This window comes from Aulostomus chinensis, chromosome 24 (genome assembly GCF_037954235.1).
Source record: "Aulostomus chinensis isolate RoL2024-O1b breed Wild chromosome 24, RoL_Achi_v1.0, whole genome shotgun sequence".
Classification (NCBI taxonomy): Eukaryota; Metazoa; Chordata; class Actinopteri; order Syngnathiformes; family Aulostomidae; genus Aulostomus; species Aulostomus chinensis.
In genome coordinates this window covers 2548246-2575000 of record NC_141343.1, presented here as the reverse complement: position 1 = coordinate 2575000, position 26755 = coordinate 2548246, and the positions used below count along the sequence as shown (strand labels likewise).

Below are 26755 nucleotides of genomic sequence, written 5' to 3'. Positions count from 1 at the left end.
TGCGCGTGGAAAAGAAAACCAGAACTTTATCAGCTGCAGTGACAAGTCTGGATAGCGGAGAGAAGAAGCAACAGCGCTGCAGGAAGCCAGCATACCACCAATAATAGATAAGACTTCTGGAGGGAACCTCCAAAAAAACACACCAAAGGTCTTTCAACAAAGAGAGGAGGGGGAACGTAAGCCTGGTCTCAGATAGAGAAGGAAACTAAGAGGACTTTGTTCCGAGTGTGGGAGAGGACGGACGGGATCTTGAAGAAGAAGAGGAAGAGAGAAAAGCAATCTGGAGGAAGAACGGCAAGAGGTCCATCAGACCCCACACAGCAACGTGAGTAGCAGCCCAGCCTCGTTTCTCATCCTCATACAACCGCTTCAAATGGAACACAGCACAAGTTCCTCGGTGTTCCACTCCACAGTGTCTGAGGGGTCTATTCACTACAGCTGCCTTGTTCCAGACAATAGATTTAAAGAACAATAGAGAACCTCCCTGCAGCATCCGAGCATGATCTGACTGGAGGAATTAGCCGTGCCTGTGTTTGGATTAACTTGTTACTGCAGCTCAAAGGTGCAGTTAGCAAAAGGGTCCAATATGCCAAATGAAATATACTCCAAAAACAAAACAAAACAAAACTGTATTCAAAACCTGGTTTGTACAGATTCGTTGTGGAAAATAGAGAGCTGTAATCTAACAGGATGACCTTACAGTCTGAAGAATATAAATGTAAAGTGTATTTATTTATAATTTGCCAACTGATATCTGCCACTAATCCCAACTCATCTGTTTGGATCAGATCATTCATCATAATCTTTATTAATAACCTTTATTCTGTTTCTCCCCTTGGTTTGGACCTTTATTACTTCTTCCTGTGAGTTTGTGTTTTTTGTGAGGCACCTCGAGGTTTCACTGGGTGCTTTAAAAGGTGCCGATGAATTACATTTATTATCACTAATACTACTCAAAATCTGCAAATAGAAAACAGAGCAAATTTGGTCGTGGGTTGAGAAAAATATGAGAGTCTAAACAAATCATAGAAGAACTGAGCATCAGTAAAGTGGAGGCACGGGCCGCCGTGCACTAAGAACCTTTGTCTAGATCATCTACACAAAACTGCTATTAAACAATAACAAGAGCAGTGATTGAAATGGGTGGTGCGGTAAAGGGCACTATGGGTCATCTCACACATACACACTTTCCTGCCAGTCTTTCCTGCGTGACCTTTCACCTTAAACAACACTTTTGAGACAACAATGGGAGACTGACACGGAAAGTAAACAACTCAGCACCCCAGCAGCATCATAAAGCACGTCCTCTGCTGTCAAAAACGCCAAACTCGTACTTGCGCCCATCTGTGAGGAGGGTTCGGCGCACGCATGTTGAGATTAACTTCAAGAAGCGCGAGGAACCATCACCGCGCCGCATTACTGAGCGTCTCACCGGCTCGTTTTCTTCATAAACTCAGCAAATGGCTTCCCCTCTTCCAGCTGCAGTGGATTTTTAAATTGTTTTTGTCATCGCATTTCAATTTCTACAAAAAAGGTTTCATGATTATCATGAAAGAAGAGAAAACAAAACTGTGTATAAGGGGAACTTAGCTGTTTGCTTTTATGTTGTTTTTACCTTTAGGTTTGTATGTTCACAATATGTTCAGTATATATTTTTCTTTTCCTATTTTTTGCACCACATTCCTTTCTATTTAGCTCTATTATTTGTCTTGTTTTGGTGTGTGTGAGCGGGGTCGCTAGCTGGGAATCATAGTGTCTATGAAGGGATGAACCACAATTAGGGCCAAAATGATCTGGCTTTTTTTTTTTGGGGCCCATCCCTATTTTATAGCAGGAAAAAAAAAATGTAAGTTTACCAATATGTGCAACCAATATATTGAATTTTTGTGGTTTATCTTTGACAGGCCCAGTCAGTCCGGGCCTGCAAACAACAAACACATTTAATCACAAGAAAGAAAAATAGTTGTACTCATGTATAACACATCTGGCACCACATCAGTCTCCTAACCTTCAAGTCAGCTCTGCAGTGCACGACCAGAGTCGGCCATCACCGGCGGGGTGGTTCAAGCCCGTCTGGCAGCTCACCTGCTTCTGTCCAGTCAGAGCATCGCCTGACCTGAGAGCGGCAAGGAACTCCTGTACCAGGCACAGCTGCGTACCGCGCTAAACCTGTCCCAACACCGAGCGGAAGCACACAAGTGCTGCAGGAGACCCTTAGGAGGTTCTAGCACCTGAACATCAATGTAGGAACACTGACCGACGTCAGACTGGATGAAGAGACAAACACATTTGATCTGGCGTTTTGCCGTAATGAGAATCATGTATGAAAACTGGATGTTCCTCTTCTTTAATATCATGTCTCCACCAGACAACACCCACATGTACACAAACTCACTTTGATGCTTCATCTCTCTGACTCACAACATCTTCTAATTATGGGCCAATTAGCTTTCTGATCATAATCATCACACAAGACTTCCTGACTGATAAAGCTTCATAGGAACCTCACCGTGACCCCGGAACCACCAACCGAACATGAAGTCCGTTATGTAACGATAACATCGTCCATTCACTCAAGTAAATATACTTTTTACCCAGAGGACGGTGTTGTGTTCCAAAAACCCTGCGAGAATATTAGTTACCTTGTAATACTTCCCCGGTGTTTTGAGCATGAAGTTTTTATGTGGTTCTCAGAGTGTCCGTCTTCTGGGTAGGTTAACATCATGCCCTAACCTTCACACAGCAGTTCCAGTCCCTGTTGAGTTCTCTGAATGTTCCTCTTATCGGTAGGAGAACATTCTCTAAAGTCCTACCCAGAATGTTTCAGTGTTTGCAACAACACGCACTCAAAACACTTAAAACCACCCTTGCAACATTCCACCTTAACATTTCTAAAATTTTCAAATGGGAAGTTTTTTCCATCCATCCATTTTCTACCTCTTATCCTGTTAAGGATGGTGGTGGTGGGGGGGGGGGGGGGTGGAGCCTATCCCAGCAGCCTTCCCCCTGGACAGGTCACCAGTCCATGGCAGGGCCAACACATAGAGACAGACAACCATTCACACTCCCAGCCACGCCTACGGTCAATTTAGAGTCTGGATTAACCTGGTCCCTCTTGATGTCTTTGGACTGTGGAGGAAGCTGGAGTACCAGAGAGAACCCAGCAGGAACAGGGAGAACAAGCAGAGTCACACAGAACCCAGAACTTTCTTGCTGTGAGGCAACAGTGCTAACCACTGCACCGCCCAAGTTTTTTCTTAGTAGCCATCATTTTTTTTCAAAATGTGGGATAATGTTCTTTAATAATTCCCACAGATGTTGTGGGAACAGCCCCGTTAGCTGGGTCATCACTGGGATCAAGACCTGACATCTTTCCCCGGTTCTGATCTGTTGGTTCATTTGTGCACACAGTTCACCATGAGTATGAGTGGTACTCTAGAGAAGGGGGCGCACCACCAGGCCTTGGACCTCTCAGAGGAGCTGCCGCCCCATCACCACCATCATCACCACAACAACCACCACCAGCACCTTCATCACTCCAACTCTATGGCCTCCACCGCTGCCGTGGGCGGAGGCAGAGACACACCCTCGCGCGTGGTTGTACCTCCTCCTTACTCTGCTGCTGAGAGTGCCGGCGGGGGCAGCGAGGCGCCGTTGGAGCTGCGGGGTTCCTTGGACTGCTGGGCCTGTTCGGTGCTGGTGACGGCCCAGAACCTGGTGATCGCCACCATCAACGCCGGCCTTGCTGGGGTGGTGTTCGGGACCATCCTGACCCCGGCCATCGTCATGGTGGTGTTCGGCTTCCTCTGCCACTCTACGGTAAGAATGGACAAACCATACTTTACTCTACATACATGTCTTTGTACTGCAGTCACTGTTCATTCTTCTGTCGTTTTAAGAGGGTGGAGAGTTGAGGTGACTTTATTTTGAAAGGCTAAAAATCCTGTAACTTTAATCCGAAAGTTCTCAGTAGTTCTGGGTGAGGCTTTAGGGTGGGGTTTGGCTCCAGAGCAGACCAGATGAGAGGTTTTACAATGAGATTTTGGGTGAACTGTGGTGGGAGGGGGCAAATTTAAAAAACTGCTTAGCGGCTGGTTGGGGATGAACTGACACTTGAACGAACAAAGTATGGAAATGCCCAAATTGTGATGAAAAATAATAAGAAGGTCAGTGGGAGCTAACATGAGGTTCAGAGACTTTTAATACATACCAGGAGTCTTTTTAATGGCTGGAGGGGTGAGGATTCTCACAATTAGACCTCATGTGACAGCAGCTTAGCGAGGGATTAACCAGGACCTGGGAGGACAGAGAAGAGGGGAAAAAAACAGGCAGTACGAGAGTATTTCAGATTTCCCATACGAAAAAGTACACAAAATCATTCAAAATGATTAAAAGGCTGCGTAGCCCTGAGAGGCTTTCTGCCCAAAACCTGGCTCGGATCAGGAGACACACAAGGCCTCACCGTGTAAAAACAAACATACTTCAATCTTATCTCTTACTTTAAAGAACCATCTCCCTCACTTACTGAAGTCTTTTGCTCCCTCCTAAACGCTTTGCTTTCCCTCTCCAGCTGGTATTTATTCTTGGGCAGCTTTAACCTGACATCAGTGACAAGTATAAGGTTTCCTTGCTTTTGTATAACAAAAAAAGAAAAGAAAAGAAAAAAGTCCATGACCACTAAGATCTGGAGACCCCAAAGCGATCTTTCATACATTTTCAGTTTAGTAGATAAATGTAGGTATAATAAAGAAGAATCAAATTCCATGCTAAGTTGATGAGTCAGTGTCCAGAATGGACCTTTTTCGCAATTATTCCTGGAATTCAATCTTTGAGAAGATGAATCCAGGCTCTACCCCTGGTTCTTTATAGCTCCATGTCTATGTTTGCAGCGTGCAGGAGGGAGGCCAGACACCACACTCCAAAGGTGACGGTCATTTACCCAATCTGAGCTTTTGGAGGACCTCAAAGATGAAAAACATGGCCTGATCTTGAAAGTTGTTACGGAACTTGTTGGGCCCAGTCTGTACCCGTCCACAGAGACCCAGTTTGATGCCTCCTCGGCCAGGAGAGTAGGACACACGTTTATCTCTGCCCCCTTATCATGTTCATTAATTTATAAATGCACTTCTCCCAGGAAGTGCATTTTGCCTTGTGAAGTACTCACAAACCAGATCAAGTGTCTTGAGTTCAAAAAGACATTTTTCACAGCTGCATTTTGTCTTTGTTCGTCCAGAATGCAGAAAGCGCCACGTACATTTAGCCTAATGGTCTAGCTAATGGTTCCCCACCGTCACCAACCTGTAACTGCAGCAAAACCTGTCCATTTACAAAGTCTCAAGTGGATCGTCTCTAATAATCTGCATTTGCTTTAATCTACAAGCACTAAACACAATCTATAACCCTTCCTGGTTAGCGTCAGTTTACAGCAGCGGCGAGTTTACCAGCTACTGCATCCAGTCCACAGTACAGCCAGTGCAGACGTCTACTAGTGAATTTGTTTTCTGTGTGTGTGTTACTGAGCAGATGTAGATTCTACCAGATGATGCGCTTGAGAGTGCAGTGACTGCACTCGCTGTCAGTGGGCGTTAGCCAAACTAGCTAAGCATACTTGGCTGTCGTCTCCTGCCTTCTGGAGTCACAAAGAAGAGGTGCAGCAACGCAAAAACGTTATCATGAGGTGGAGACATGTCTTGAGAATTTGAAAACCAAAATAGACTTTCTGGGTGATGTATCGCTTTAAAGAGCATTTTTACCTCGCCAAACACAAAAACAGCGGCTTCCAGTAAAATATTCAAATTATGTTTTACATTTCTTTTATTATTAGACCTGTTATTCATTTTCATCAAGTTTTCTTACATCTTGCAGGTGAAATTGAACCTCACGGTGGGCAAAATTAGGGTTCCCCAGCCTGACTGCGGACAGCCATCATTAGAGGTTCAAGGAAAAGCTGTCACTGCTATGATATCCCAGTACCTGACGTTTCACTCTTTTCTTAGTCATTTTGAAAGAAATGTCTAGGAAGTCTTCAAACAGCTGCATCCTTTATCTTCATGGGAGATAACAAAAAAAGCAGCTCCAAGGCCTTATTATCTACAGTGTCTGCATACTTTCTTAACCTTGAAATGAACATTTTTCTGCACTGACTATATTCAGGAACCAGGCTGAGATGTTATTGGTGGGGGAAAGGATGTAAACATATTATATAACCTTTGCACATCCCTGGATTGTCAGGATTTGGAGCTTGTTGATACACAGCTCCTCCATAAACGACTGTAAGATGTCTCCAAATACCTTGTCAGACAATATGTCTTCTACAAAAACAAACTGCGCTTTCCCCTTGAGCATCCCTCGCTCCTCCAAACCCTTTCCTCCCAGCGGCCCTTGAACGTTCACTTCATCCCTCACGGGGCGATAAGGATGATTCAAGTTTGCTGTCTCTCTGTTCCTCTCTCAACCCTCAAACCCTGACCCTTTCACCTCCTCTCCCACTCTGCACACCCTTTAACATGCATACTTTACTGACTGACATCAGAACCATGACGCGGCTTTCATGAAGCTCAATACATTTCGTTCTGGTTTGAATTCAGACGGCTCGTGATTTCCAGCGGGTGACGGTGTGATAACCAGCTGGGGTCCTCACCTCACGCTCGCATACCACAAGGAGCTCGTCATTTCTTGTCCTTATTTGTTCTTCCCTGCTCTTCGCTCACACGTTATGTTCTCTATGCTCTGCATGCCGCCTGTGAATATCTTTAATATCAATCAAAAGATTCTCCTCTTAGTTGGCTCGTATTTTAGTTCAATAAAGGGGAAAATATGGACTCGACATGTTTATCGCATTTCAAATGTACGTCAATAAATCCGTTGCTTTAATATTTACAACACCAAAGCTCCACAAAGTGATCTCTTACAGGACGACTTCAGCTGTATTCCAATCCACAGCGTACATCAACGGTTCTCCCTGTTCAGGGAACGTCAGCACTTCCTTTGACAAAGTTCCTCTGTCTGGAACACTGCGCAGCATAACTGAGGTAGACGTCACTACGTCCTCGCCTTACGCTGGTTACCAGGGGATCACGCCTCCCTCTGTGGACGGAGGAGACAGACCACAGCTCACCTGATGCTGAGCTTAGAAATGTTTCTACTCTTGCCTGAAAAAAAACAGATGGACGTGACAAAGTGACAGATTTATAGTCACACAGAAAAAAACGTGGGGATTTCCTGTGAGGTGCAAAGACTGATGGGTAATCTTCTTTGTCAATATCAATACAGGTGATCTAGCCTGTTCACTTCTTTCCTGCACAGTTTTTGAGGTCCGTTTAGCATGGGAGGTTCACTTCAGCACCCGACATGCTCAAGTGCAGCTGAACATTAAAACCCCCCAGCTGTAGACCCAGTTGTTCGGTTTCAGTTTCTCCGTGTCAGGTTAAATCAGCTTTGAACAAAAAAATAACATTCAGCTCGCAAGAAACTAGCTTGTGACATGAAAAGAGCTGTTTTTAAGAGGCAGGAATGTCACGCAGGGTGAAGCAAGAGCTACATGTAATCTAACTCAAGGCATTTCCACATCTTAAGTTCTGCCTCTCCTCTCTTGTCTCATCTAATCTCTCCAGGTCCGTCCTCATGGGACGACTCCCTACTGCTCAGACATGTTGACCGATGGAGGCTGCGTGGCTCTACTGGTGGTGGGCTTCCTCTTGGTCACCCCTCTCCTGGTCCTGGCCCTGGCTGCCTACTGCCGCCTGGCCAGACACCTCCAGCTGGGCTTGTGCTTTATCCCATACAGCCGGGCCGTGTACAAGAACCTGCCCGCCACCCAGCACCGCGGCCTGGGCACTGGCTGCTGCGGGGGCCGAGGTGGACCTGAGGGAGGCGGGAAGGGAAAAGTCTGGGTGTGAAATGAAGGAGGGAAGGGGGGTGTGACTAAAAGAAGGATGTATGAAACAGCAAAGCGTACACCAGCGAGGAGAGGAAATTGTAAATGGCAAATACTTTAAAACCAACTGGACATCCTGGAAGACAGATGATGTAATAATGACTACTGACATACTCTCATGCTTTAGCGTCAAGGTGACAATATTCATTGTTCAGTAAAAATGGAACACATTGTACTACGTGTTGGTAATCTTCCACTAGTCCGTGTTTCTGGAAAGTCTGACAACCTTGTGCTTTTCCGTCTATAATGTACTATTTGATGAGGTGCTGAGCAGAGTGGACCCCCGCCACCTGTCCTAAAAATGAGATCACGAACAGGTCATACGTGTATCGTTACATAGGAATAATAATAATATGACGGCCTAACGCTTCAATTGCAAACTGACAAAGCTCATAACTGTCTACAATCTAATTGCTGGAGCAAGAAAAAAAAAGGAGGAAATAAAAATATCGTGTCACCTGCACGCTTTCATAAATGTAAAAAACAGAACCCTTCAGAGGCTGTTTTAATATTAATCATGATCGTACCACATAATTAAAGAAAACATTCATTTCGTTTGGCATATTTTTCTCTGGTGAGCTGTTGCAAACTGTGAATGCAATCTCTTATGGTGTTTTCCTTTTATGAATAAAAAGTTTCTTTTTGCTGGAACTGTCACACTGTCCACGAATATGTTTGTAGTATTTATACGTGAAGTACTAGCCACAATTCACACAGTATATTTGTGTCATTTCTAGTTCTCTCCAGCGTATTTTTCCACGATGTAACATTTTGGGTGAATTAGTAATACTGCCATTGTTTGTTGTTTTCCCTTCAGGGATTTTCCATTACTCATCACACCACAGCCTGAGCTCATTGTTAGCTTGCCGCACTGAGATGTTGTTAACATATGGTGAAATTCATATTTTTAGAATATTCTTCCTTAAAAAAAAAAAAAAAAAAATCCCTAGCAAAAATAAGGTTAGTAAGTGTTAAGGGGCTCAGAAATGGTACGATCCATACTAGGGGGGGTTCTGAAATAAATCACAGCTGAGCTTGCTGTCTCTGCGTGGTCCTCGTGGATACACTTTCACCGTGTTTCTAATATAACATGAACTTTACCACGTCAAAAAGCATCAAGTAAACAGTACAGCACATAACAGGGCACACAACATTACACCAGTGCACAAATTGTCGAATTACTGACCCTTTTACTCATTGGTGTTTCAGAGCATCATTCAGCATTTTAGTTGACGCAGGGACAAAGGAGTTCTTGAACCTGATATACCTCCACTTTGGTTTCCTATACCTTCTTCCGGAGGGCATAAGTACAAACATGTCATGTAAAACGTGTATCGTCCCGAGCTACTTTTTGGGCTTGATTGCTCGTAGATGGACTGCAGAGAGGGGAGTTGTCTTGCCCCTATAATCTTCCCTGCAGTCTGCATTCGTCTAACCAACTTGGACCTCAGCTGCACTGAGAGGCGACCAAACCACGCTGTGATGCCAAATCTGACCAGGCTCTCCAGAACTGCTCGATAAAATATGAACATACATTTTTGCTCAACACCTTTTGGACCCTGAGGCGGCGGAGGAAATGCAGTCTTTGCTGTAGTCTACTACAGAGACTGTCCACATGTGTATTCCAGGTTAGAGAGTTATCAATGGAGATCCCTAGGTATTTGTATGAGGAGACCTGTGAGATGGTTGAGTCATCGATGACCACAGGCTTGTGGTCACGATGCTCCTCAGATCGAACACCATCTCTAGTGTCTTCAAGACGTTAAGAACGAGGTAGCCGCCATCACACCATTTTACAAACCTCTGTACCTCTGAGGAGTAAACATCTAAGCCCCCATTCTTATCCAGTAGGGATAAGAAGGCAGTATCATCCGAGAATTGTATTATTAGGGTTACTGCTTGTACAATTGTTTGTATACAGGGTGAAGAGGACAGGTGAGCTAACACAGCCCTGGGGTGCCCCGGTGCTCACGGTTCTGAGCTCTGACAGGGTGCCATTAACACTGACCCTCTGTGTACGTTTAGTTAAAAAGGAGTAGTACCACCCAATAATAACAGGATCGACATTGAGTTCCCGCAGTCCCCCCTTTAAGAGGTGTGGCTGCATCGTGTTGAACGCTGAGGAAAAATCTACCAAAAGAAGACGTGCATAAGCTGTGCTGCTCTCCAAGTGTTCCAAAAGAAAATACTCAAGGGCCAGAACTGCGTCCTCTATGCCTCTATTAGACCTGTAAGCAAACTGAAAAGTATCGAACGAACAACCAACCGCTGCCTTCAGCAGACTGGTAATGATTTTCTCAAAACATTTCACGACTACTGAAGTCAAAGCGATGGGGCAGTAATCATTATTTTCCTTCCAGCATGCTTTTTTGGGAACAGGGATTATAATAGAGTCTTTCCAGATGGATGGAACAGTGCATGAGTCCAGTGATTTTTGGTAGACGGGACACCAAGCCTCTGCAAGCACCTGACTGCATGCAGTCTGCCACATATCCTGTCAGGACCCGATGCCTTACGGGGACATGTGCGGGCGAACACCCTCTGGACTTCATGTTGATCCAAAGTAATTCCCGGATCACTGTGCATGGGTACATCCTCTAGGGCAGCTTCTTGTTCCTGCAAGAAGTCAGCTGGTTCAAACCTCGCATAGAAGTCATTTCGTTCATTGGCCTTTTCCTTCTCGTTTGAAACACTGATGCCCTTCTTAGCTGGAGCCATCTTAGTCTTGGCCTTCATAGACTCCCATAAATACTGGAGGTCATGCAGGTGCCAAATGAAAGGATTTAGAAGTCATATTAAACCTCAATCATATATACATTTTTTAATTCTACAAGGCTGTAGGATGTGGAATAATGAGTTGATTTTAAACGTCTTTATTACGGTGTCTTTAGCTTAAACAGGGTGACAGCATTAAATAGCCTTTTTTTCATGGACAAACAATGAAAACATACACAACATGAAAGGGAGGAGACAAATAAGAATGGCGAAATATATTATAATATAAAACACACACTCATTGGACCTGGTGTGACTGAATACACCTGTAGACACACCTACCACATTGCAGTAGGCCTGGAAAAATATTCATATTCATCATATTCTTTTTTTAATGTCATCAGTATTAAATATTTAATTATTTTCTCTTTATACATCCAGCAGCCGAGCGCACGCATCTGGCGCAGTTAAATGACGTCACACACGCGTCAGCTACATGACATGTGAAATTGAGCTACTTGTTTAGTGCCGTTCTTGCTTTCTCAATCTTTTGTGGTTTAATAAAGCCGCTCGTTGTCTTTGTTTCATTCTAATTTTTTCGGGCATTCATTGACATGTACATGTGGCCGTTTAATTTCCGGACATCGCCTGCTAACGCTAGCTGATACAGCGCCGTTAGTTAGCGAGCAGCTAATGCTCCAGCTGTCTGGACCTTCGTAGACAAATGGCCGAGGGCAGTGTGAAGAGTGAGCCTGCGTCCCTACAGCAGAGTGAAAACGGGGAAAATACCAACAACCAGGAGACTGACAACTGTAACCTCAACGGAGGAGCTGCTGGAGAAAAACAGAGTTTGTCTAAAAGGCAAAGGAAGAAGCTTCTCAAGCAGCAGAAATGGGAGGAAGAAAGAGAGCTACGAAAGTAAGATGCTGTCCTGCTAAAATTCTGCACATTTAAATTTGTTTTGCATGTAAATATTCAAGAATTCAAATGTAAAACACGAAATCTCAGAGTCACTGCTTGGTCCTTGTGGGACGTAAAACGACACAATCCAGTGCTGCCACCAGCAAATGTGATTCATTGTCACTGCCAATTATTTTGAAAAAAAAAATAGTAGAAGCATTGAAACAACAGAATGTATCTGTTGAACTTAAATCACATATTGATGTGATGAATGGAATGGTTATTGCTGGTAATGCTAAAAGTATAATATTCACAAAGCCAAAGCTGTGAAAATCACACCCATCTGTTGCTTTCTTTACATCGATTAGCTATAAATCTCTGAAGTATGAGCTCAACATTTGCACGCAAAAAAAGCTAAAATTGTTGCTCTAGAAAATGCAAGTCATCAGACTCAAGCCCCAATTAGATGTTTAAAAGAATCTCTGCAAGTGCTTTTCCCTCCTAGTCGTTAGGGATTCTTTTATTGGAGCGGGGAATCACGTCCTTGCCTCCTTTGGAAGTATCAGTGTTGTGCTTCCGGCCGCAGGCAGAGACGGAAGGAAAGGAAGCAGCAGCGTCGTCTCCAGAGGCAGAATCAGCATGAGGAGGAGCGAGGAGAAGGCCAGAGCGCCCGGAAAGTTCCACGTAGAGAGGTGACGCCCAGCTCGTTGAGGCTGGTGGTGGACTGCAGCTTTGATGACCTCATGCTGAGCAAGGTAAGCAGACCTGGGGGACTCTCTGGGTTGTGGAGACACCGTGTGCAATGTGGACTCGCTGTACAAGATGAGGTGATATCATATTTACTGAAAATTACTGTGAACTTAATGTCATGCACTCAAGGACGCTGTGAGGTAGAAGACGGCACGGCCCGTTCCCTGAGCGTGCCCACTGTATTCTGAACAGTGTTTGTCTTCGGTTCTTTTGACCCCAGTGACTGAAATCCAAGTGCGTTCAAGTTCTATTCTGAGATTGAAACCGAGGCACTCCATGACCGATGTTCTTGTCTCCTCAGGATGTCCACAAGCTTCACAAACAAATCCAGCGCTGTTATGCTGAGAACCGACGAGCCTTACATCCTGTCCAGGTCAGTGCAGTCCCACCCGGTCAGTCCAACAAGGGTTCTGATCCGATGAGTCGGAGCCTCTGCAAGTATTCCTCTGTACAATCTAGGAGCTTTTGGCAAACATGCCTGCAATTTAATACTTATTTGTTCCGTTGTGGTTATTTACTGAATAACAACACGTTTATAGGAAACTTTGATTTTAATCTCACAGATGAACAGCCCAGTATGTGAAATATGTGTTTTTATTTTCAAAACAACTGAAAAAGCCCATAAATCATCTATTTACAGTATTTCTTCATCACCGTACTGCTTCATCGTCTGTTTACGCTTCAGCAGAACTAAATATGTAGATATCGGCCCAGTACCAGTATTAATATTGTATTATTAAGAAATGACTGGCATGATGATGTGTCACTATTAAAGTTCATTTCCGTAGAAGTAATTTTTGAGGAAATCCAGATCAGTGCAGTCTACACACAGCAGATGGCGGGGGGCATGACTTTGGATATAAAAACTGCATGGCATCCTGTTGGTTTTTCAAAATAAAACACTCCGACTGACTGGAGGGGAAATGACTCAACCAGGAGGTCTGGGCTCCGCCTCTAACACCCCCCCGGTGGGTATGAAGCAGGATGGAACAAAACTGGTGTCACGAAATCAAACCATCAGAAGAGCTCTTCCCTAACATGTGACCACTTCTCTTCCTGGTCCAGTTTTACCTGACAAGCCTTGGAGGACAGCTGAAACAGAGTATGGATGAGAAGGACAAAGGATGGGTGAACTGGAAGGTGAGCCACATTCCCTCGTGTGCCATCAGTAGTAACCAGTCAGCCCCATCACTTGTTCGCCTAGAAAAACTTCCCGAGAGATACTACTCGGTTAACTGTGTGTGTGTGTGTGTGTGTGTGTGTGTGTGTGTGTTGTAGGACATTTCCATCAGAACAGAACACTACACTGAATGTGTGGCCAAGGAGGAGCTAGTGTACCTGACCTCAGACTCGCCAAACATGCTTGCAGAGCTGGACCCAAAAAAAGCCTATGTGATTGGAGGGTTGGTAGACCACAACCACCACAAGGTGTGTGTGTGTGTGTGTGTGTGTGTGCGTGCGTGCGTGTGTTAAGCACAGCTGAACAGGTGAGAGGGTGAATCCAGCAGCACCTCAGTAAAATGATTTCATGTTGTGTTGTGTTTGGCTGGCAGGGGATCACCTTTGAGAGGGCGAAGGAACTTGGGATCGATCACGCGCAGCTTCCCCTCGGCAGCTTCGTCAAGATGAACAGTCGCAAGGTTCTGGCAGTCAACCACGGTGAGGATATGTAGATCAGACTAGCCTGACGACATTGTTTCCCTTCCCTAGCCGGTCTGACCTGGCTCCAACTCTTCCCAGCATGTTCCCAGATGGGTGTGGCCAAAGAGCGAGCCCTCATCTGTGACCAATCTCAGCATTTGACATCACTGTCAATTGACCCTGGGAGGAAGTTAACTGCTGCAATAAAATCAGAAAAGCGAATCATATCCTGCTTGCAGAACCTCACATCTCATGTTTAAGCACTACAGAAATACTGTACCAGACAAGTAGCTGGTGTGCTAGCTGTGGTTTGTGCTGTCGTCAGAAACAGCCCTGCGCCGAAGAACCGTCTAGAGGTTTGCTGCCAGCTCGGATTTCTCCCGCCGTGGTTAAACATGAGATATGCTGCATTTTGTTGTAGGAGAAGCTAAAACGTGATTTAGCATTAGCATGCAGCGCTACTGGTTAGCTACAGATGCTACCGTTGTTGTTTTTGAGTTTGCTGTGAGACGTTTCCTCTCATTTTAGAAAAGAGAGCGAGAGAGAGCTTCAATAGCAACTTTAGAAAAAAAAACAGAAGAGTAAAGACTATGGTGGCTTGGAACTACCAAATTTTATAATTACTACTTGGCCAATAGATTGCAATACATACTAAAATGGTTAAAGCCAAACTCATGAGACCAAGCATGGCGCGATATTGAACAAACATTCTGCAAAGAAATCCAAATCTCTGATCTCCCTTTTATCAGCCCTGTTATCAAGCATCACAGCTGCTTTAAGTACATTAGCATCAGCAACACCCTCATAGCCTGGTGGGAACTTCTCAAAAGCAATGGGCTCTCGAACACCCCTTGCAGGCTCACACCTATCTGGAACAATCCTGACATCCTGCAAAATAAAAAAACAATACATTTTGCTGCATGGGCCAATAAAGGGATTAAAAATCTAGAGCATATCTTCCAAGACAAAGCATTCATAGAATTTAACCAAATTACAGCAAATTATGGAATCAACAAAAACAAATTTCTTGAATATCTTCAGCTCAAATCTATAATACAGGCACGGTTTGACCTTACCCAGTTAGACTTAGAGCTTCCACCCAGAATAACAGATTTTTTTTACAAATTTCACCCCTAAACTACTGTCTAAAATTAACTCAATAGTTTCAACAACAGAATTTATAATCTCTATTCCTTCATCCAAATGGGAGAAAGATGTGTCGATCAACCCACACCCTAACTTTTGGATACAAATCTGCTCCAACACATTTAGAATGATTCGCAGTGGTAACCTACAATTAATAAATTACAAGGTTCTCCACAGAACACACTACACAGGACAAAGGATGTTCCAGATGGGCCTCACACAAACAAACATTTGTCCATATTGTGCGACTGGCTCACCAGACTGCTATCTGCATGCTATATGGCTTTGTACACCTGTTAACAATTTTTGACAGGGGGTTTGTAAAGACCTGTCACGGTGGTTAGGGTACCCCATCCCCATCTCTCCCTCACTTTGTCTGCTAGGTGACCTCACTAATGTTAATATGGAAGTAAACAAATCCTGCATGCTTCTCACTGCTCTAAGCATCGCAAAGAAGGCCATCCTGATGAATTGGAAATCCAAGAACAACCTAAGCATTACTCAATATAGAAACCTTTTATTAGACCACATTTCCATGGAGAGAATGTCTGCTTGGGAGGAAAGTTGATCGTCAGAGTTCGAACAAATCTGGTCCCCGATAATTAAATCCATCACATAGTTTCGATGGGGGGGACTGGGCTTCGTGGCTCTGGCCCCGGGGCGTGTGGCTATGGACGCTGGCTACCTTGGGTGTCCAGTGGCTCGCTGGGCTGGTGGGCCTGGGGTTACCGCCTCCCGGGGCTGTTTTGGGTTTCGCCTGTTCGGGATGGTGTGGGGGGCGTGGGGGCGGCTTCCCCTATCATGGTGGCACCCTGTGGGATTGGGGGTTGGGGGGTCCTTGGGCTGGGTCGGGGCCTCCACCCGGTATGGGGGGGTCAGGGGCCCTGGGCCCTGGTCCTGGGGATCAGCACCAGTCCCCCGGCAGGGTCCTGCGGTGGGGGGGGGGGCTGTGCTGGCCTGGTCCCCGGGCGCTGGCGGGGCGTGGCGGGACCTGCCGTGGCGGCTGGGGCATGTTTGCCCCCAGACGCTGGGAGGAGGGTGGGGAAGGAAGGTTAGGTGGAGGTTGGGGGGGGGGGGGTCAGGGGAGAGGGAGGTAAGGGGGTGGAGAGGGAGGGGGAGGTGGATGGTTTGGTACCTGGGACTTGTGAGCCTGGAACCCTGCTGCTCCCCCGGGGGGTCGCAACCACATTTGGGAGGGGTTTGCTAACCTCGGGCGGGCTTTGCCCTGGCGCGGTGTCCTGGGTTGCCGCCGGACAATGGGAGGATGCTGGGGGGACGTCAGAGGGATGGGGGCTGACCTCCTTGATGCTGGTCGAACTAGGGGCCCTGACCATGGGCTGCCGGCTGGGGGTGGTGGACCCTCTGCCCGGATCTCCGGACAGTGCCCCTTGGTGCTCCAATCTGACCCCTGGACCAGGGAGGCTAGACTCCCTGTCGGCTGGTTGCAGTGGTGACGGGGTGGTCAGCGGGGCCAGTCTGGAAGCTGACCCCCTGCAGGTCTGGCCCATTCCTCAGCCCCTCTCATCGCCTCTCTGTCCCATCACGTCACATCTCATGTGACACTAGGCCTTGAGGGGCTGGACCCCCCAATTTTAATCACATCGTAGACATTTAGGGCTTGGGGGAGTGCATGAGGATGTACTGGGAGACTCTGCCGTCTGCAACCGGCGGGGCTCCCATGCCCTGCACCATGTTGGGATGGGGGGGCAGCTGGGGCGGGGAGTGGGTCCAGTGCTGCCTCCTTTGCTAACTGCACCATTGCAGGCCTGGGGGCCTGGCCGGTGCTCTTGGGGGGGGGGGGGGGGGGGGTCTCCTCCCAACATGGTGGTTGGGCTGGGGTTGGTCGCGGGCCCGCTTGCTGGCGGTTTCAATAAGTCTGAGGTGCCCTGGACCGTATCAGCCATCATCTATGGAGTTCTCAGCCCCTGTATGGAAGAAGATGAGGGTATGATTGTTTTGTCCGGGGGTGGCGGTCCTGGGGGGGGGTTGCTGCTCCTTTGCTTTCCTATGGGGTCCTGGCATGGGTTGGGCCTGTGGCTGTTTCCTGGGGGGGTGGCCTGAGGCTCCCTGTGTTCTGGGGGTTTCTGGGTGCTCTGGTGACCTGGTCCTGACCTGCCTGCTATCCTGGACTGGGGGTGCGATGTCCTGGCCCCCCCACATCAGCTACAGCCAGCTACGCACAGCATCCAAGACAAACCGTAGCACACACATACACATACACACATGTATACACACATACACGCATGGAGCACACAGCTGACCCATAATCACACACTCAGACATTTATCTTAAAATTATATTAAACCAAATGGTAAGCCTGCACCGGGAATTCTGCAACCAATGTTTTTTCTTTCTTTTTACGCTCTGTTGTTGTTGTTACTTTTTCTTTGTTTATTTTTTGTTTGTTTTTTGTGTTTTTGTTGTTGTTGTTGTTTTTGTCTCCCCCCTCCCCCTTGTCTTCGCTGTCCTGTCCCTGTTCTCTCTTCCTGTCCACTCCTGAGCCTCAGTCCGGTAGCTTCATCAATGAACCAACACCATTCCTAATAAAATTAAACATAAATGGCGATAGGAGGACTTTATCAGACTCCTCCTTTGCAGAGTAAAACTGCTTCAGTACAACAAGGCACCAGGAACATGGATGCTGCTACTGAACAGGACAGGTTAAAAAAAGAAGAAAAACGGAAGAATTCATCTATTATGAACATTCCTCGATTCCTGGCAGCCATGTTGGATACCGTTTGAACTGTTGCCCTGTTTTAAAAGTGCGTTCTTCTGCTGCAGTGTTTGAGATCATCCTGGCGTATCTGGAGAAGGGCAGCTGGCAGGAGGCCTTCTTCTCCATCCTGCCTCAGAGGAAAGGAGTGACGGCCGTCGACCAGGCCAGAGCAGCCGATCAAGACAGAGAGGACGACGACGAGGAAGACGATGACGAGGAAGACGACTCGGACCAAACAGAGAAAAAAGCTTGAAACCTCATATATATTTGGACGCCTGATACTGCAGGAATGAATGAATGAGTATCGATTGTTGCTAAGCTTTTGTTTGAAAGATTTATATTTATTGACTGTTTTATTTTGTGCCTTTTTAACGGCTCATATCTTAGTTGGACTCCGTGTAAAGTTGGAGTATTGCTACAGCTGCACAGAACATACAGGGACGACATTCTGTTGACATTTTTTGTGCTTTTGTTTGGACCTTTTTTATTATGCTGTAAGGTCTGTGGCAATGGGGGGGGGGGGGGGGCAGGATAAAAGCAGTTCATGATCCTAATTGTCTCTGGTCCTGGATTTACTTTGACTTTGTGTATTGAGAGGATACTTTACTTTGTGTAAGAAAATGTAAAAAGCTGTGGGGCTCCGGAGTGAAAAAGGATTACGCTATCATCTGAAATTATGCAATACATACACAAAAAGCATTTTATACAATATGTTTTTGTGTGAATGTACAAGAAAACAGCTGAGTGTGCAGACGTCCCCTGTAGGAAAATCGGCGTTTTCTTCGTGCTTTATAGCCCCTCCACTCTCTTATACCGTAATACCAAGAGTAGACGTGCGAAATAGAGAAAGAAATAGAGCGGCAAAACGAGTAAAAACGTGGGACGAGCTCGCAAAATGAGTTTGGGTGGTGGTGGGGGGGGGGGTGCCGTGACGCCTAAACCCGGAAGTTGTGGTTTCCCAGGCAACGGTGAGACAACAATAAACCGGAGACCCGGGGGTTTCATGTCGCTTGAGCCACCAATGTCTCGAAAAGCTCTGAAAGTGGTGGTTGAAATCAAGTTCAGAGCGGTAAGATTCGTCATTTTCCCCCAACATTTTCTTCCGGTGTGCTTCGCTTGTAGTCCGCGGTCCGGTTGCAGTCGTTTTTACACAGCTGGATTGTGCCGCTTGAGAACCGTCATCAAACTACAGCTCAAGAATGACTCGTTCCAATCCTGCACATCATCTACCCGGTAATGCGAGATTAATGTAGGTAGATTAGATTATATTGGCGAGGGCGACCAAACGTCCTCTTTTGCCCGGACATGTCCACTTTTTACAGCCTGTCCGGGGATGTTTTATAAATTCATGAAAATGTCCGCTTTTCATTGTTTTTCACGGGACCAATTAGCGTGTGTTGAAATTGACTGACGCTTTGCACAGAAAACTACGGTACTGTGTTACCTGTGACGTAGGCCGGGTCGTGTCCTCTTTTTTTTTGGAATTCAAACTACGGTCACCCGAATAGTGGCGGGTATTAAAACTGAATTTATTTAGTTTGATGTTGGTCCATTCATGTCCAACCTCGTCACACAACGAGTCCTATGATTTTTAAGTGCTATTATTATTAATTTGTTATTACTATCAAGACTGTGAGTAAAATAAAGTGAAAGAAAACCATATCTCTGCAAGTATCGTAAAGCATCTACAACGAGCTATTTATCCAAAACTGCTTGATTGTGTCAGACAGTGTGAAAATAGTTTTTTCCCCCCACAGCAGTTTACAGCAGAAAGTCCTGATTAAAGACTAAATAAACGTCTGCCGCCCTCTGCTGGCAACCAGGAGAACCCGCCTCAGCCAGCATTTGTTGCTCCCCTGCAGGTTTCCTGTCCTGGAGTTCATCTTGCATCGAGGGAGGATCTCTACCTCAGCGTGTGCTTCATGGGCCAGTACCGCCAGTCAGAACGCCTCCCTGCCGTCTTTCCTCTGCTCCTCCATGAGAAGATGACCTTTGAGAAGGCAGGCAGGAGTCTGGCTGTGATTCATGCGGGAGAATGAGAGATAAGATGGAGTAATACGTGAACGACGGAGGCGATCCGCGCTCTGCGTTACTGAGCAGTTCGTAGCAGTACAAAAGGAGGAGAGGCGTGTTTGATTGAGCTGCACTTCGGAGCCTCATTCTGTCTCTGATTCAAGCCAAATGAAATCTACTGTAGGGAAAATGGACAGAATGTGAATTCTTTTCTTTTCTGCAGATTTTCAGGCATGCCGTTGACCCTGGAGACATTGCTGTTCTGCTGGAGCGTAAGTTCACACGAGTTCTAGCTCATAACCGTGCTCTCGCTCCGAAGCTACTTATTGGCTGATTTTTCCGATTATTTAATTCGTTGCGCTGTTTTTGCAGTCAGGTAATATTTTTAAGTGACAAAGAAGTGATCTTCACTTAAGGTCCACTTACTTTTCTAAGGTGCATTAATAAACATGCGTTCTGGTATTGGACAGAACTATATTAATAATTATAATGTACTTTATTATCACTGCACCTTTCGTACAAGAACTGCAGCTCAAACTGAGTTGCGAGAAAAAGAATATTTAAAGAAACGTATTAAAAAAAATAAGCAAAAGAGGTACAAACTAAGAATAAAATTCATGATATGGAGAATAAAAAGCCAGCTGTCATCCTGACTCTGCAGATATATCATAAGATGAAAATAGAAATTAAAAAAAAGAAGAATGAAACGTATCCAAATCATAAAATCAGCTGACGTGTATTTTTTCAAAAATCAAGTTCATGGACTGTATCAGAAAATCATCACCTGAAAATCATCGCGGTCATTTTTTTTCAAACAATTTTTTTTTTCTGCCCGAAACAAATCCTTAAGATGTTTTGTCTCCATTTTTTGTGTGTTTTCCGAATTTCGGATTATTTTAAAAAGGTGATGGTATATTTCTTAAATGAGTAGATGAGACAAATTCTTCTTTATTGCTTTATTCACTCCTTAGAAAATTCCAGCTGCTGCTGCTGTTTATTTGGACTCTTGCTACGGTGGTGGATAGGCAGCTACACGCCTAAATGCCTGTTCAGGAACTACAAAATGTTAGCATGCAAGCTAGCGCCACCTCTCTGCAGCATTGCAAACGTGGATTTGTCTTTTTTTTTTTTTAAATGAGCTCAAAAGTTACGCTTTTATTTTTAGCTTGTATTTAAAAAAAAAAAAAAAAAAAAAAAGCTCTGCAGCAAACTGAACGGCAGTTCTGGGTAGGATTGTGTAAATACTTCTGTTTTCTCATTGTTTACTGGTTTCCAGTCCAGCTTGAGGTGGAACCAGTAACATTAATTCTCATTCTTTCCTAACGAGCTAAATCCTCCCCGTAGACGAGACGGTCAGGACCGAGCTGGTGCAGCTGGCTCCCCCGGGTGAGCCTTTTTGTTTTTTTCATATTTCAAGTTGTGTGACCCCATCAGTTTTTGACAGACTTGTGTTTGTGGGTCCAGTGGGGGACGTTCTGGCCTGCTTTGAGGAAGATGCTCGACGATTCTTATTTCCAGAACCCAAACTGGTTCCTACATTTTCTGGAGTGGACAGAGAAGTCCTGATGACCAGAGCGCCTTATTTTCCGGTAACTTCTCTGATCCACTCCAGAAAATTCGTAGGAACCAGTTCTGCGGTTCTGGACAATAAGAATCCGTCGGGCATCTTCACTCAAAGCAGGCCAGAACGTCCCCCACTGGACCACAAACACAAGTCTGTCAACAAATGATGGGGTTTCACACAACTTGAAACTATTGAAAAAAAAAAAAAGGCTCACCGGGGGAGCAGCTGCACAGCTCGGTCCTGACCGTCTCGTCTACGGGAGGCGAGGAGGATTAGCTCGTCTCGGGAAGAACTGAGAACTTCATGTTACTGGTGATGATTAGGGTTGGTCTTGTGAACACAAGATAACAAGCTCTCTCACCTTGTAATAATAAGACAATGAACCCATGACAACGAGATATTATCATGATATTATCACGCCATAAACAATTAAATCGCCAGTGTGGCCTTTCTTGGATTCCGCAGATCGGCGCTTTGATACTTTTAATTTACGTTGTTTGTTTTTGTTTTTAAACACGACTTGGTAATGTTTATTTATTATTCATGCTAGAAGCAAAAAAAAACAACAAAAAAAAAAGTATTTTTGTCCAATAAGAAGTAAAGAGGTTAACTCAGTCAGCTCACCCACAAACAATCTAATCACACCAGCTTATGAAGTGCTGGGGAAATATTACAATTCATCAAAGAAGTGTATTGACAATTATTAAAACATGATGTCATCTCAGCTCCTGATAAAAGCTGATGATTTCCACTGGTGTTTGATGGATCCAAGTGCCTCACCTGCAGTGAACCTCAGTGGTTTTACATCACGTAGAGGTCGTTTCTTTGTGAATGCGATGGTCCGTAACTATGTTGTGGTTTTATTTCTTCTTTCTTCTCACTCCAAATGTGGAACCAAATCAAACCGATGAACGAAATCCGTCAGCCAGGGAACTTTAACGTCTGTACCTGCCAGCGTTTCCACATTTCACTGTGGATTAATGAACCTTACAGCTTTGAATGCTGGATTGTAGTTAATTAGCCAGTGACTCTCCTCTCTGCTCTCCAGGGCATCGCGCCACGGTTGGAGTTTTCCACCAAAACAACCATCATTGAGTGCTCAGCTGACGCAGGCATCAACATTCACCCCGATGTGAACGTGGTAAAAATTCCTATTTAGGTCCTTTTTAGCGGAAAAACAAAAAACGAAGAATTTGACGGCACTTTGTGCCACCGGCTTTTTAAAAAAATAATTCACATTTTGTTTTTGTTTTTGATGGTTTGCTCAGTGATTCTGAATCAGATTCTTTGTGTTTGAAATAGTATGAAAAGCCCAGACGTAGAAGGATCAAAAACCATGTTGATTCTGAAATATAAGGAGGGCCGGTGCAGTATCGCCACTGAGATGACGCCCAAGACAAGAAATACACAATCTTTCAAACCTCCGATTCTGCCTGCTAGAACTTCTCATGTTGATAGTTTTGTTTCCCAGAGACCTGTGGTGAAGAGGAACAGGAAACGCTCTTCTTCTCCTCAGAGGAGGAGGCTACGTCATCCCGCCTCAAGCAGCCAGCGTCTGGCCCGGCTCAACCAGGCTGACTGGGACACAACCAGCACCTTCCCGACTGTAAACACACACACACACACACACACACACACCGGGATTAGAGGTGACACTTTTGTCCAAAGATGGTCTTTCATTCCCAGCCAGGAGGTGGCAGAGAGGAACTGCGGTAGAGGGAATATTCAGCCGGCCATAACTGAGGTTATCTTTTGAGCAAATTCCTCTCAGACCTCCCTCACTGTGTCCTTGTGCTGTTTCCCCCGTTGAGGGGGGGTCGTTGTGGTTACATGACACAAATTCTGTGACACGACGAGGGGCACAGTCTGCAGAAGGGTGGAATAGAATGTCACGTTCTATGCGTGTGAAATAGGCACTAACTAATAGTTAATAATGAAAACAGCTCATAGCTAAGGAACATTTTATTGCAAAAGCCAAACTTTATTATCAAATACAAATACACATATATGAAAAAAAGAATCAAAATGTGTCTCTGGTATTGTTCAGGGGGCCGGGCCAAATGTGGAGGTGGGCCGTATCCGGCCCGCGGGCCGTAGTTTGGGGACCACTGGTTTGGAGGATGTGCAGGAGCCAATTGCAGCTCTCCCTCTCTTCTGTCGGAAATGTATAAATACTTTTAGACTTTTAGGTTTCACTTTGATGGTTTGGTTCCTTTTCAACGAGCCAGGGTTAAAATAAGAAATGGGACATTGCCCTTTTCCTTGAAACGTCGTGGAATTACTGGCCGTATAAGAAGTTCCGTCTTTTTTTTTTTTTAAATCAAGGTTTTGATTCAGCAAGAACATGTTTTTGTTGTGTTCATCAGTAACTAATGTACTGCAGTACTGGTGCCCCTCCAGCCAGTTGACTGAAGTACGATATTTTCTGATCTCTTTCCTCATTCCTGATCCCAATAAAATGTTCCATCCACCTGTTTTGTAAAGTCGCTCACAGACGCTTTTACGAGCCCACTGCTCTTTGACCCACTGGCTTGCTTACTGTGGTGTGATTCATCCGTCTGCAGATGCTGGCTTCATGGCCTGGAACCAGTAAATCCTCCTCGCCCCACCGCCACTCTGAGGCGTCGACCAACGCTGCTTCAGCCTTGACCCGGTCTTCTTCCACAGGTAAACAGCCTCATATAAAGCAGTTTGTGGTCAGTAAACGTACTTTCAAATGACCATCTTGTAAAAAGTACCACAATCAGTATGTGTGATGTCATGGCCCAATCAAGTATGGACCCTAACCTCATTAAAGAAATGGTTTTATGCTTGTCATGGTGTTTTAGGGAGATTTTCTCCATCTGACCGAAGGCGAGATTTAACCAGTGGTTTGGTAGGAACAATTTTTTTCTCTTCCACATCGTTAACCTCTTGGGAAAGATAAGCACAGAAAATAAGAAGTACACGTATTATTATTATTTTTTTGTTTTTTTTAGCAGTATCAGTGTTTGGAGTCCAGTTACTACACTTTACTGCACGATGCCGCCTGTAAATTGATACAGCTATTTGCGTGTTTGATTTGCAGGTTAATTCATGTTAGCTAACAGCTAGCCATTAGCCACCATGAGATAAAGGCTAGTGGTAAAAGGTGAATTATAAAGCCAAACAATGAATATTTCAGCTGGACAGACAACCTGTCACAAACAGACAAAAGCATGATTCCCAGATAGCAAGATTAGCTTCGCTAGCCTGTCCAAAGTAGAGAAAAGAAAGAAATGCACTCATGACTTTAAGCTTACAAGTAAAATGGTATTAAGTCTTTTTACAGTGTGATTACCTGATTTCATATGAATGTGCATACAGGAGCTAAAACCCTCGCCCACAAATGTGGTAGCCCAAATTGCTGCTGCTAGATGAAATATTTTAACTTTTCTATGCAAACCACACCTGGACTCCTGCTTCCTGTGTTGATGTTTGTCTTTTAAGAAAACACAACTCTTCCTGTCCACGATCACTCTTAACGTCTCTACTCTCTGCTCCCACTGGAAGATTGGAGGGGTGTTTGAAGACGCACCTCCTTCTGCAGAGACTCACGATCCTCTTGAAAACCAACAGGTCTCTGAACCTTCAGGACTGTGGGGGTACAACAGAGAACGAGTGGGACACAGCAGGTCAGTTTCTTCACTAGCTTTGACCTAAATACAGTCTGACCTGGCAAAAAAGTTGGTTCCTTCTTGCTGCTAAACATAGTTAACGCGCAAACACTCTTGTTGGCTGCTTAGCAGCATGACTAATAAATTCTGTCATTGTTCAGATCTCAGTCCTGCTCTCACAAAGAATGGGAAATAATCCATGATCGCGTTCGGGGACTCCTTACAACACCAAAAGCTGTTCGCCGACTTGTTTATGTAAGTCATGCATAACTCAGTCATACATAAATATGATTCAGTCTGGTGTTAGATTGGGGCTCATGTTGCTACTTGCTAATTTGCTAGCTAAATGCCAGGGTTCTGCTCTCAGTTCTTGCAATACTCAGTTGTTGGTACAAGTGTAGTACCTGAAGTTGGATTATGCGATGCCAGAAGATATCAAAGCTAACCAATCAATGTAGTATCATTAGTGCTACCTGCTCATTACATCACAATACCTCCCTGACTTTGATCTCAAGCTTTGATGTCAGCCATTCCAGCTGTCATCTTTAATCTCTGACTGCTTTGATCACCACATACGTTCTGGCAGACAGCATCAAGGTTATACAGCATCCTGTCTGTAATCTCAGGCTGTAAACCTACAAGCTCTTTGATTTTGGGGTCTGTAATTAATGGCTATGTTGAGGAGATGCTACGCTAACGCACCTTGGACAGTACCTCTCTTCAGTAATTTCATCTGCATCCATGTTGCCATTTTTGATCATTGACATTAATGAAATTAAACACTTACTGCTTATTAGTTTTCAAGTTTTGACTTCCTGTGACAAAGTGTGCTGGGTGAATGCACTTAAGCGTTGTGTTTTTCAGGGGGCTACGCACTCAGAGGTGGATGAGATTTTAGCCAGACGGTCCATCTCTCCAGGTCCATCCTGATGACGAGGCCAGGCCCTAGAAAGGTAGCTGTGTCTCTACAGGCATGCCAGAGTCAACGTTGGCCTAAAACTGCAAACACCGTGTTGCTCGTGTGTGTGTGTGTTTTTATCAGGACGTTAAGAATGACTTGTTTTTTTGAACATCAGACAAAGAGACCATCGCCTTGCGATTGATAACATGGCTCCTGATATGTGTGTGCAAACCTGAGAGGTATTTAATTGTGCCAGTTTGATAAATGTCTACGCATCTCGTTTCATGCTGATGTTAAAATAAACCTTTTTGAATTCATCTCATTGTTTTCGAACAAGGGGTTTTCACTGCCCGGTTCCTCGATCAAGCTGATACAGGCGAGTCCTCGCTTACATCACCCCAAGGCCATCAAAAGCAAATTGCGTGTACAGCGATGCAATTCTCTGGGAACTCCTGCCATTTATCATAAAAATAGGTGCTCACTCTGACTGTGAGGCATTAAACAGCGACTCTATCCGGAACATTGTGATCTACTGCTGAGTGGCTGCTGAAACGGAACTCTATTTTGGTATACCAACCGCTGGTGTGATTTGCTTGGTCAGTTGTAATAGAAGTCTTTAAATCATGTTATAAATAACAGGCAGTTTGTAGGTAGCAAGGGCAGTATGCAGTCTCTACCAGGCTGAAATTGTGGTTCCTCCTCAGGTAATATGGTCAACATAGTGGGTCCAGCCCCTTGACATTACATGACACTAATTAAAACAATTGAGGAGCGTCCCCAGCCAGCGCTGGTGTGTCTAAAGCCCCTTTCACACTGCACCAAAAACGCGGGTGAACAC

General features: G+C 45.1%; 3 protein-coding genes across 6 annotated transcripts in view; all 3 read left to right on the top strand.

Moving 5' to 3' along the window:
• Nucleotides 1–8543, top strand: part of tmem88b (transmembrane protein 88 b) — an 8727-nt gene extending 184 nt beyond the window's left edge. Inside the window, exons 1-3 of the mRNA XM_086197268.1 lie at nt 1–325; nt 3412–3819; nt 7614–8543. The exon at nt 1–325 is cut by the window's left edge and continues 184 nt beyond it. Of these exons, the coding sequence (XP_086053394.1) occupies nt 3418–3819; nt 7614–7898 (687 nt within the window). The 5' untranslated portion in view covers nt 1–325; nt 3412–3417 and the 3' untranslated portion in view covers nt 7899–8543. The remainder of the gene's footprint in view (nt 326–3411; nt 3820–7613) is intronic.
• A 2580-nt stretch (nt 8544–11123) lies between these two features.
• Nucleotides 11124–18308, top strand: trmt10a (tRNA methyltransferase 10A). Its single transcript, XM_086197121.1, has 7 exons — nt 11124–11569; nt 12138–12306; nt 12603–12674; nt 13367–13441; nt 13580–13729; nt 13855–13960; nt 17870–18308. Exons 1-7 carry the CDS (start codon nt 11376–11378, stop codon nt 18055–18057), a joined length of 954 nt encoding a protein of 317 aa, XP_086053247.1. The 5' UTR covers nt 11124–11375; the 3' UTR covers nt 18058–18308.
• A 442-nt stretch (nt 18309–18750) lies between these two features.
• spata6l (spermatogenesis associated 6-like) lies at nt 18751–26225 on the top strand. 4 transcript variants are annotated; one of them, XM_086196606.1, is made up of 12 exons: nt 18751–18873; nt 19667–19804; nt 20041–20089; nt 21162–21203; nt 21282–21406; nt 22430–22522; nt 22853–22987; nt 23946–24048; nt 24210–24256; nt 24979–25034; nt 25178–25271; nt 25881–26225. In XM_086196606.1, the coding sequence occupies exons 1-12, from the start codon at nt 18808–18810 to the stop codon at nt 25944–25946; spliced, it is 1014 nt and encodes a 337-aa protein (XP_086052732.1). In that variant the 5' UTR covers nt 18751–18807; the 3' UTR covers nt 25947–26225. The 4 variants fall into 4 exon arrangements, with proteins under 4 accessions (XP_086052732.1, XP_086052731.1, XP_086052734.1 ...); XM_086196605.1 differs by having other exon boundaries at nt 24913–25034; XM_086196607.1 differs by lacking the exon at nt 18751–18873 and adding an exon at nt 18897–19037 and having other exon boundaries at nt 24913–25034.
• The last annotated feature ends 530 nt before the right edge of the window (nt 26226–26755 follow it).

Excerpts from the sequence above, each read along its gene's own strand:
- trmt10a (XM_086197121.1), top strand. The coding sequence starts at position 11,376 with ATGGCCGAGGGCAGTGTGAAGAGTGAGCCTGCGTCCCTACAGCAGAGT. Across the intron at positions 11,570-12,137 it reads GAAGAAAGAGAGCTACGAAA|GCAGAGACGGAAGGAAAGGA; the intron begins GTAAGATGCTGT and ends TTCCGGCCGCAG. Across the intron at positions 13,442-13,579 it reads AAGGATGGGTGAACTGGAAG|GACATTTCCATCAGAACAGA; the intron begins GTGAGCCACATT and ends TGTGTGTTGTAG.
- spata6l (XM_086196605.1), top strand. The coding sequence starts at position 18,808 with ATGTCGCTTGAGCCACCAATGTCTCGAAAAGCTCTGAAAGTGGTGGTT. Across the intron at positions 21,407-22,429 it reads CCAGAGCGCCTTATTTTCCG|GGCATCGCGCCACGGTTGGA; the intron begins GTAACTTCTCTG and ends TCTGCTCTCCAG. Across the intron at positions 24,049-24,209 it reads GACCCGGTCTTCTTCCACAG|GGAGATTTTCTCCATCTGAC; the intron begins GTAAACAGCCTC and ends ATGGTGTTTTAG.